Genomic DNA, 11,162 nt, shown 5'->3' with positions numbered 1-11,162 from the left:
ACATAAAAGCGGGTGGCCAAGTTGGGGTAGGTCGGGGGTGGCGAAGTTTAACAAAAGAGGGTGGGGGTGTCTTTTTTCGAATAAGCTCCGCCTCTTGGCCCTCGAGCAATTTGGGCTAGCTCTCGTTAGTCTTGGCCCTTGGGATATTCACCGATCATCAGTGTTGTGTTGATTGCTACTCTGTAAACAGTTAAAAGTTTCCATTCTTGTCATTCTAGCTTGTTATTAGTGTTAAACGCCACTCAGTAAACAGTTTTGAAGTTTGATTGCAACTAGCAGACGATTAACAGCATGGCCGACCACGTAGATTGCATCAAGATGATGGCATTAGGACGCAGTTTCGCCATTGGAACCCTCTATAATTACGTCGAGGATGTCGCCATACCGAGTAAGTATAAAAAAATCATATCATCATTTAAGAATAGTTATCACCCACGTTGTATTAAAAATTTGAATTAATCCCATGTGCAACAGTCCCTTTTTTTAAATGGTTTTTAGTTCGTAGCCTACATTGTCCTTTGTGTCTATGTCTGGTTTATTGTCAATTTTAAAATGTTAAATAGAGTCAGATACGAGGCATTAAATAATTTGTGTTTGAATAATACGCATAACCTATGTAACACAATTATTTGAAAGCACTTATCTTTACTTGTTTTTTTATATCTATTTACGTTTTAATATTTTGATTTGCCATTTAAAATCCATTTTGTAGTCAGACACTTAAGATAAATGAAGTAATTACGTAATAATATGGTGGTAACTGATGTATAATTTGTTCCAGATGCTCGCTTATGGGACCCGGATGACGTGTCCCGCTTGTCGGTCGTTTCTACCGAAAGGAAAGAAATTGTCAAAGTTCATTCCATGTCATCTGCATTGCAAACGACTGAAGAAGAAGATCACAGTTCGTGGCTATCCGAATTGGACGAACACTCGGCCATGAGTTTGACGGCTGGTCTATTCCGCTCACCTTTCACCGGAGCTTGGCAGTACATTTCCGATCGTGCGGCGGGATCGTCAAGTCGAGGACCCGAAGTGGCCATTCATTGTCGTTCGTCCAGCAGGAAAGTTTCTGTCGACCCGAAAAGTCAACTGGAAATTATCTGCCGGCCAGAAAGGATTATCAAGAATAAAGCAACTCACGTCGTCGTGGCTGTCAAATTTGGCCTGGAGGCTTTTTGCGTCTTCCAAAATCCGGAAGTTTCGACCAACGACGACCCTGAGGCATCCGTGTCTGAAAAAATGTTTGACTACGCCAATTTCTTTGCCAAAGGTCTGTCGGATGGCCGGAAGAAACTGGAGCTGGATCACGACAAAGAAGGTGACGAGGAAGACGGCGGACATGATCTCGTTCCAGCAGATTTGCAGTGTGTTGTTTACAAAGATGTGCTGGGTGTTAAGAAAGGACAAAGAAGCTGGACATCCAACAGTGTAGCCGAACAGTACGAAGCCTGCCGGAAAATATTAGATCATCAAGTCAACAAGGCCATTCCATTGAAAATTTGGTTGTATCCACTCGCCAAACTGATGCCGACCGAAGCCGGAATAATTAAATTGCCGGACAATAAAATCGACGTCTCCCGAGATGTGGTCATCAAGTGCCAGATGATGTGGAAGCAGTGGCAGCACATCCGCATGGAAACGGACGCAATCAAGACCGAAATAAGCCAACGCTCAACTGTCCAACGCTGCTGGATTCCACTGGCCGTCTCCAAACGAGTCAATGAATTTGATAAATGTTTAAACGAATTCTTGAGCGCTATGCAAAACGCTCTGTACGAATGGACAATTTCAATTAGAAGAGGTGGTGAGCCGGAAGAGAAGATGAAGGAAATGGTTGCAGCAGTCGAAAGAAAATCCCCGTTCATCCCGGAAGAGCTTGAAAATTGGCTCATTGATCACCGGAAACAACTGAAGACTTTGAAGACGCTCTCACAGTTACCCGGTGTCCACCTGGTGACTGAATTTAAACAACTGGAAAAAGAAATCAAGAGTATAGGCCACAATGTGCTCGCTGTTGTTCTTCATTTGCCCAGCATCTCCAAGCAGTTTGACAATACGGTGCAAGAATTGAGGTCCTACGTTGATGCGTTTACTAAATCCCATCCAGCACATCCATCCGAGTGGATCCGGGAAGGTAAAGTTGATCATCGCTCCGCTACTGATCGACGCCGGTTCATTTCTGTCGCTCAAGAATTCTCGGACTGGGTGACTGAAAACAACAGCGACATCTCTAACGTCCGTTACATCATTTTATACAACTATCAGCCGATATTTGGCGCTGCTGAGTTGCCATTCCTGCGTTTGTATGACTCCACTTTCGAGTCTAATGTGAATTTTACCATCCCCAAAGCTCCTGGCCCAGTCACAGTCGAAAAGAACTATCGTGGCGCCATCACGCTCAGTTGGACAACCGAGGAAGAAGTCGAGGAGCCTAATTATCTTTTACAGTATCGCAACATTGATGGATCCGGTGAAAGGTGGGATTCCATTCAACACAAGTCCAAGGAAATTACAATCAGTCATCTACAATCGGAGGAGAGTTACGTGTTTCGCGTTGCCGCAGTGACACCAGGTGGGAGGAGTCCGTTCAGTCCGAACAGCTGTGAGGTGACAATCGATCCCGTTTGTCCGCCGCCAGCTGGATTGCAGTGTCAGTACGTGACGGACAATAGCATCACCATTTCCTGGGACCATGTCGAGATTGAAGAAGAAGATGAAGAGGCTGACACTTCAGATGATGAAGATTACGAAGATGTCAACAGTTCCAGCGACTTTGATGATGGATCGATTTGCAACCGCATGCTCGAATCCAAGGATTCCGTGCAACACGTCAAAGAAATCAAGAAAAAGAAGTCTGTCGTCAGCTGTTACTTGATTGATTGTTGGATGGCCGGTAATCAGGATTCCTCATTCATTCAGCGATCCACAACGGAGACGATGATCACCTTGGAACCTCTGGATCTTGGTACGACCTACTGCATTCAAGTCCGAGCAGTTTGCAACGATGGTGCTGGATCATCTTTCTACAGTCCGGCCACGCCGATTTTGGAAGCTGAAACCTTGGAAGAGGCCGAAAGAGCTGCGCATATCGTCCGTCGTGTTAGCAAAAAGTGTCCCGTTGGGCCTGGTATAGACGCTTATCGTTTGCCATTGAAGAAACGTCACGGGACAAAGACCCAGGGTGTTGGCCACTATGTTTTTGGTGAACCAAGTTACTTGGCGTTGGCCGGCAAGCGACGTCAACGGACCATCTTGATGCTGGGCGCCACTGGTTCCGGTAAGAGTACTCTCATCAACGCTATGGTGAATTATGTGCTGGGCGTCGAGTGGGACGACGATTTCCGCTTTAAACTAATCGACGAGCCGGCCGACAAGTCACAAGCTCACAGTCAGACGGACTTGGTGACCACCTACGACTTGTACGAGATGAAAGGATCCCGGCTGAATTATTCTCTGACCGTCGTTGACACTCCAGGATTTGGTGACACTCGTGGGCTGGAAAAAGACAAGAAAATTATGCAACAAATCCAAGATTATTTCCAGTGTCGTCACGGGATTCAACAATTGGAGGCCGTCTGTTTCGTCGTCCAGTCGTCTCTCCCCAGACTGACGGCCACTCAGAAATATATTTTTGACTCGATTTTGTCCATTTTTGGCCAAGATATTAAAGATAATATTCGTCTGATGGTGACGTTTTCTGACGGTGCGTTGCCTCCGGTCCTTGGTGCAGTCAAAGAGGCCGGCATCCCGTCGCCCATGGATCCATCCACCGGTCTCCCACTTCATCACAAATTTAACAATTCCATTTTCTTTACTTCCAACAAGGGCGACCGCCAGACCAACGAATTCAACCGGACCTACTTTGACATGGCAGTCGGTGGTTTCGACAAATTCTTTGACGATTTGGGTGTAATGGAAGCCAAATCGTTGACGCTAACTCGGGAAGTGCTCGAGGAACGAAAGCGGCTTGAAGCCCTGGTCGAAGGCCTCCAAATGAAGACCGAAATGAAGTTGACACGCGTAGACGAGCTTGAGAAAATCAAGAAAATTCTAAAAGAAAATGAAGATCAGATGGATGCCAATCAAGCTTTTGAATTTGAAACGCTTGTTCCCAAGTCGACAGACATCAGCGGAACTGGCCAGTTCACCACCAACTGCCAAAATTGTCGCACGACTTGCCATTTCCCATGTCGACAGGCTCACGACAACGACAAACACCGTTGCTCCGTAATGGACCGAAGAAGCGGCAGCTGTATGATATGCAAATGCCCTTGGAATGTCCACTTCAATCAAAAGTACCGGTACGAGATGGTAAAGGAGAAGGTCCAGCGTTCATCCGACGCCATCCGACAGCAGTACCAAGGGGCCGTGAGTGAAGCGCTTACAAATGAGCAGTTGCTGGCCCGCATCGAGAAGGAAATCAAGAAACACGAGTCGCAGCTGATGGAGTTGATGCAACTCACTTATCCATGTATCCAGCGACTGGACGAAATCGCCCTTCGGCCTCATCCTTTCTCCACACCCGACTACATTGACCTGATGATAGCCGCCGAGAAACAGGAGCATCGCTCGGGATACCAGCAGAGAATTGTCACCTTGCACAAACTTCGTGAGATGGCCGACATCACGGCCAAATTGATCCGCGACCAGCAGAAAACTGTTATTCGTCGAATGTCGTCATTGTCGCTGAAACCCAAACAGCAGCTCAAACGCCCTTCTGCTAAAACTGTGGCAGACTTAAACTGATTCATATCTGATTTCATTGTTGTCTGTATTCTGCACTGATCGAACAATATAACAAACGTGGAAATTTCATAATTTGTTGAGTATTTCAATTTTCTGATTTCAAATTTAAACCTTATCAACCTGAATTTAGATTCATGTAAGGTTAAACAGAAATTAATTATTTTCTGTTGTGTAATAGGGACATATTTGGATACAAATGAAAATGAGAACCGACATTCAATTATTCAAAACAAGGTGATAGCATGAATAATATGACGGACGACATGCAGTAAAATTATGAAATATTTCTTTATCATTCTATTTTACAAACTCCTTGCACATCAAAATATTTTGAAACCCTAGTTAAATTTTTATCTATGTTCCAATACCTGGGACCATGTCAATTTTCTTACTATTAAAATGTTTTGAGTGTTAGTGCTGAATAATTAATTTTGATTCATGTAAAAGTTAACTGAAATTTTAGAACTTGTATCTTCAACTATGCAGAAATTCATAGGTCCATATTCATGATAAGAATTAATATTTCGGTAAATAGTCTACTCTACATCTAAAAGTTGATATTATATAAGACACTCATGGTGTAGTGGTGAGCGCGTCCGGATTGATCACGAACGGAATCATCCCCCTCAAGGTACGCCGCGAAAAGTCGCACAGTACACATTAGTTGAGCGGTTACGGCTGCGGCTTGTAGGGTGTATGCGCCCGAGTCATGTGGAGCTGTTTAGATTAGTACATCAGATCAGTTTCGTGAACGCACTGCATTGCTAACAAGAGTCGTTAATTTTTGTAAATTAAAAGAAAAATGAACAACGATAATAGTTTGGTAAAATCTACCACCAGATCTGTTATGTGTTATATGTTCGTGGTTCCAATCCTGAAATGGACAAAACTTTTTTCAAATCCGAATTTCATTTTTATAACTTTTTTTAAATGTTTTTATGTTAAAAAACAATCGAAATTTATTTTTTGTATAAAAGAATAATTAACAGCGATCATAATTTGGTATTATTATTTGCCATCCTATCTCTTTTGTTCTATGTTAGTGCTGGTTCCAATCCTGACATTACAACCAAAACTTTTAATAATCCAGATTTTATTTTTTACTATTTTTTTCATTGCTGGGACGTTAGATATCCTCCATTACATCCACATTTATTATTTATCGGATAAAGAATTATTAAAATTTGTATGAAAAATCCTTTAAAAGTCAGAGTACAGGAGTGTGTGGTGGAGATGAGTGTATGGGTTATTTAAGTGGTGAAACTTACTTATTTGAAAATTGTTTTTGCTAGTAAATACTGTAAAATCACAAGTAGATCTAATTTAAAAAGAGTTCGCTGGTCACGTAGGCGAAAAGAAAACATTTGGAGATACATTGAAGATGAAGTAGATAGTTTTCATCATCACGCCCAGCGAACGTGGTGAAGCATATCGTCTACGGACTACGTCTACGATTACGCAAATATTCAAAAAAGAAAAGAAGAAAATATAGTGAGTTGCCCATTCCGCCCACCAGTCTTCGGATCCAACTCGCTTCCAGGCAACAGCAGCAGGGCTGCGTGTCCATAGCCTCCAGCCTAGCATAGCTACTGATCTACCGAGCTCCTCCCACGACCCGAGCAAACCAATAAAGATAGATTGGACAAAACGAAACTTACGTTACGGTAATTTCTCTTAAGATGAAATGCAAGCCTATAAATTGCTAAGAACGATGGTGTGTTACACAGACTTTATTGCTATCGCCAGTTCCGGTGAGTTAATCAGCAGCTCCACCGCTATTTTGTGGACCATGACGAAAGCTTGTGAAAGTGCTTGATTATTGTTAAGCCATTCAGAAAATTCCTGAAAAGATGGGGCATTACATTACGAGAAAAGAGAAACTGAGGCCTAAGGAAAGTGATGGAGGTGATGGGTAGTGCGGAGAAAATTCTTTATGTTTGTCGTGCACCCTAATTTTTCTAGAATCGAACAGTGCATGCGTCAAAGAATTTGAGATTCAATAAAAGGTGCTAATCTAAATGAAAATTAGTAGAAATTTGAATGCTGCACGTTCACAATCTATAAAATACTATGCTTAGCAATATGGCAGAAATAAAAAACCAACGAGACTAAAAGAAAAAAACAATTTACTTTTGAATGGTCGTTTGTATATTGAAAGTCGATAACATGTTATCACAGAGAATTAATTTTGAGCAACGTTGAATACGTGCAAGGTCAAAAAGTACAACATCTAACCGAAAATATTCAATACATCACACTTTCGAATGGGGATTCATAAACTGCCTGGCAAAATATTGCTGAAAATGCAGCCTCAATGAATAACCAAGAGGAATAAGGAACGCTTAGGTACGACGGGGGAATAAATAGTTATTTATACAGTGATACTTTAGAAAAAAGAGTTTTAACAAGAGAATTTTGCTGTCAGTCTACCTCGAGTAATGCAAACGTCAACCCCCTCCTTCCCTCGACTTAATATTCGCTCAACGACAATTTTCCATTAATATCTAAACGAGCCGTCTGAGTATGAAACTTCACTTGAAGTGATTTACCGTTGAAATGGACGATCTGGTTGAAACGATACTGGCAGCTTTTGACGTAGATATGACCATCTTGCTCGCCGACGTGTTTGAGGGTTGAACTCAGCTGATATGTTTCCAAATCGATATTCAGACTCTTTAACTCGCTTGTTTCAGAATAGAATCTCAGGCCGTTTCGCTCGATGCTGCATAATAATTAGAAAGAGACATGTCATCGATAAAGAGCCATATAACTTATACAATTATATATTCGAAAATTTACCAGATGTTTTCTTCAGACTTGGAATTCCAAAGTTCTTTGGATGACATGTGATGGAAGCACAACGAAGCCCCACAGCCGCAAGGTCTCTGCATGATTACTTGATGTCGATCAAACTTTTCCCACTTGTGATCTCTCTCTGAAATCAGTTGCTCGAATGACTTGAAGGATTCCCAACAAGTACGGACGCCAGTTTCGTCAATCACATATGCGACTCCACGTTGATTGCTCGAGAATTTGATTGAGTAGGGCGTAAATTTTACATAACTTGAAAAGAAAAATGACTTAAAATTATTAAGAAACAGTAAATTATACTTAATATACCAATTTACCAAGCCTTTCCAGAGTGAAGAGTGAAACATCCGAACAATCCTCGTTTGTTCTTTAGCACATGTCCCATAGGATGCGAGAATCCCCAATTCGTCAAGTTGTTGTCAGCATATGCAGAAATTTCCGAAAGCTTATTTTCAATAAAAAATGAGCCATTTTCTGTGGTGTACATCATGACATCTTCAGGCATAGAGTCAGTTTCGGCATCCAGAGGGAAACCTTGAAAATCATCTTCTTCTTGAATGCCAACTGGAAGAAATGGTGTATCAGGAAAATATGGATGAGGATCATAGCTTTCAGCAGGTTGGTTGAAGGTCAAACTTTCAGGGTAGATTTCAAAGCTTGTTTCGGGGATTTGTGGTACTGTCCAATGTTGGGGTTCGTAAAGGTGTGTTGTCTGGGGATGAAATGGCAAGCTATTCATGCAGTAGCTGTTTGACGGTGACAAGTTTGCATGCACACACATTGCAGTATCTTGCTGAAACAAAGCCGTGAGAGGAGACTGCAAGACATACACGGTATTTGGATTGTAGTTCACGAGGCTCATGGCAAGGGTGTCTTCTTCTAATTCAAGTAGGCAATTTTGAAGTGGTTCATGTTGGATACAATCAGGAACACACTGATATTCAAGGTTTTCCTCATTGGCATCTGGAATATAATCTGCTGTAAAACAAAAGTGAACAGAATATTAGACAGCGTGCAGACAAGAAATCACTCAAACCGTATTAACTGACTAATAAATTTAAAGGGCTTTTCAACTTAAAAACTTTCCTTTCTGTTTTCATTAATTGTCACTTATGTGTAAAGAATAAGGTCAAATTTCAAGATAGAAATTGTGCTTATAAAAACACTGTTTGAACACTTATTATTACAAATTAAAGAAATGAATGTCTGAACAAACCTGAGGAATAATATTCAGAAGGATAACTTTCATTTACTTGCTGGTCACTTTCATTTTGCGCCTCTTGTTCACACAAATATTTACCCAAACAAAATGAAAATTCATCCACCCAAACATCGATGGGATTAGAGTTGGGATCAAGAATACGGACTAGTTTAGGAGAAGCAATGGCTAACGACATGATAGAATAAACGATCGAAACCTAAACCGCAAATTAAATTGATAACAAAAACAATACAATTATCAACGACGACCTAAGACAACCTTCCTCACGTGCGTCTAGAGGCCGAATAAAATTTCTTTGTCCTACGGTTTCCTTCCTACGACCTTGATATTTCGAGGGGCCCTCTGATTGGCTGTTTCGAACCGGATGTGAAATTTCTTGATTGCCAAACCGTCGACAATATGGACATTATAAAAATTACATAAAAACATTGATGGATTATTTCAACACTTTTTTATTACATTTAATTTTTTAATTCTAGTTTTTTAACTTTTACACTTAGCAGTTGTAAATAGGTTGTACATGTCAAGAATTTTCTCCCTGATTTTGCTCTGTTGATGGTTGAAAAAAAGACGTAACCGTATAATGCAGCAGGAAAAGTGTAAAACCAAACCAGCCCAGGTAAAACTGTAACTTCGTCTTTGTATCGCTGTAGATATGCTGTTGATCCACTGCAATGGCTACGTGATAAGAATTAAGAATAGACAGCTACAAATAGTTATAAACAACTACCAACAGTTATAAACAACTACATAATGAAGCACAACATTTGTAGACATATAGATCATTGTTCACCGTACATTATTTCGTCATTTTAATTGTCTTATTTTTAGTGTTTGCGTGTTTGTTATTTATAGTATTAAGTGTTTCCATCGTAAGAAAAGCTAACGAGGTGTACTTGAACGAGTAACAGAATTGAAAAATGTTCAAATAAGAACCATGTTATCGTCATCGTTCAGAGTTCCAATCATTGTGCTATTAGTGACTACGATTATGCAAATATTAAAAAAAAAAGAAAAAAATATGTAGTGAGTTGCCCATTCCGCCCACCAGTCTTCGGATCCAACTCGCTTGAGTCGCTTCCGGGCAAACAACAAATAATAACAGTATTAGTCTATTAGAATTCAATTTAAAAACTTATTCCCTCAACTTATTCGGTTAATATTCCCATATCGTTTTTTAGTGGTTTGGATTTTGAGGGGAAGTTTGATTTTATATCATTTCTAATTTCTATCGATATCATCGTAAGCAAGCTAGAAGAAAATTGGACATGTGTCGTCTGCTTTGGTTTAATAGTTTTAAAATTTCGAAAAAGTTAGAGACATTATTTTGTATTGATAACCGTCATACTCCATGCTGTTTAGCGGGTAAATAAAACTAAGAATACAAATATAATCATTGTGGGAGCAATAGAATAAGAGTTAAACCTGTTCCATATGTGTGAAATGTTAAAGTTCCTGACTAGCATTTATCATGTGATTGCCCTGTCAAAGCATAATAGTTTGTTTGTACTGTGTAACCGGTGTAACCTTTTTCTTTTTTGCAGATGTGATGCCAGAGCCCAGAGCCAGCGGCCAGCCATCATAACCTCACAATATGCAAGTTTTTCTTGTGCAGGTGGTAACCTGTCACCAGTAACAATCTCAGGATCATCGCCTGGGTAATGATTTCCTTTAACTTTAATTGACCTACTAGATATTTCAATGCATTTCAATGTATTACATGTAAACCTTTCATTCTCCCTTTTATTAACAATTTTCATTTACCCAGTATATCGTTTTCAATTTTCCTGACTTTATTGTTGATTCTGTCAATATTTTTTCGTAACCCTTTTCTATTTTTATTTAGATAAAAACATCCTATGGCATTGGAATGCGATCCAATGCATTGTAAATGGAGTTTCGGATCTCTCTTTTCCTCCTTTCTTGAAATGTCCTCGTGTACGCCCATGTGAATGTGGGTGTATTCACGAGGACACCCTTTACCCTATCCCGTCTGGTGTCATTTGACTCTTCAGCGGATGGATGGAGCAACTTTAGATGCCTGGCTGTATTTCCCATGCATAAAGGTAGGACAAAATTGATCTCTTTTATTGTCTTGATCTATTCTTCTTTTTGAGAGAAATCGTTACGTATTCACGGAGTATGTTTATTCCTGAGGTAGGCGGTTGACTTGCAACTGTTTTCTTTCTCCGTTTTGGTTTTGTGTCTAAGTAATAAGGGTTCACTTAAAATCTCATTTGTTGAACGACTGCAAAATCAGGCTTGTTTTTGTATCTCACAACTTTTCCTGTGGGTAAACCATCACATTCGAAAATATTTGAATTTTAAACACTTTCAAACAAAGTGCAAAAAGAAAATTTTTTTACCAAGAGGGACCTGC

At 40.4% G+C, this 11,162-nt stretch overlaps 2 protein-coding genes across 3 annotated transcripts; one reads left to right on the top strand and one right to left on the bottom strand.

Moving 5' to 3' along the window:
- The first annotated feature begins 140 nt into the window (after positions 1 to 140).
- LOC124209329 lies at positions 141 to 4,821 on the top strand. Its single transcript, XM_046607276.1, has 2 exons — positions 141 to 388; positions 782 to 4,821. Exons 1-2 carry the CDS (start codon positions 292 to 294, stop codon positions 4,747 to 4,749), a joined length of 4,065 nt encoding a protein of 1,354 aa, XP_046463232.1. The 5' UTR covers positions 141 to 291; the 3' UTR covers positions 4,750 to 4,821.
- A 2,053-nt stretch (positions 4,822 to 6,874) lies between these two features.
- Positions 6,875 to 9,162, bottom strand: LOC124209328. 2 transcript variants are annotated; one of them, XM_046607275.1, is made up of 4 exons: positions 8,777 to 9,162; positions 7,878 to 8,535; positions 7,549 to 7,812; positions 6,875 to 7,471 (listed from the first exon to the last, which is right to left on the bottom strand). In XM_046607275.1, exons 1-4 carry the CDS (start codon positions 8,955 to 8,957, stop codon positions 7,219 to 7,221), a joined length of 1,356 nt encoding a protein of 451 aa, XP_046463231.1. In that variant the 5' UTR covers positions 8,958 to 9,162; the 3' UTR covers positions 6,875 to 7,218. The 2 variants fall into 2 exon arrangements, with proteins under 2 accessions (XP_046463231.1, XP_046463230.1); XM_046607274.1 differs by having other exon boundaries at positions 7,878 to 8,538; positions 8,777 to 9,156.
- Between the last annotated feature and the right edge of the window lie 2,000 nt (positions 9,163 to 11,162).

The sequence above is a fragment of the Daphnia pulex genome, chromosome 12, assembly GCF_021134715.1.
Source record: "Daphnia pulex isolate KAP4 chromosome 12, ASM2113471v1".
Taxonomy (NCBI): domain Eukaryota; kingdom Metazoa; phylum Arthropoda; class Branchiopoda; order Diplostraca; family Daphniidae; genus Daphnia; species Daphnia pulex.
The sequence above is the reverse complement of the archived record's forward strand: the minus strand, read 5'-3'. Positions and strand labels throughout refer to the sequence as shown.

Coding starts and splice junctions, on each gene's coding strand:
- LOC124209329 (XM_046607276.1), top strand. CDS start 292: ATGGCCGACCACGTAGATTGCATCAAGATGATGGCATTAGGACGCAGT. Junction 389..781: donor CGAGGATGTCGCCATACCGA/GTAAGTATAAAA, acceptor AATTTGTTCCAG/ATGCTCGCTTATGGGACCCG.
- LOC124209328 (XM_046607274.1), bottom strand. CDS start 8,957: ATGTCGTTAGCCATTGCTTCTCCTAAACTAGTCCGTATTCTTGATCCC. Junction 7,813..7,877: donor CTTCACTCTGGAAAGGCTTG/GTAAATTGGTAT, acceptor TTTCTTTTCAAG/TTATGTAAAATTTACGCCCT. Junction 7,472..7,548: donor AAGTCTGAAGAAAACATCTG/GTAAATTTTCGA, acceptor ATTATTATGCAG/CATCGAGCGAAACGGCCTGA.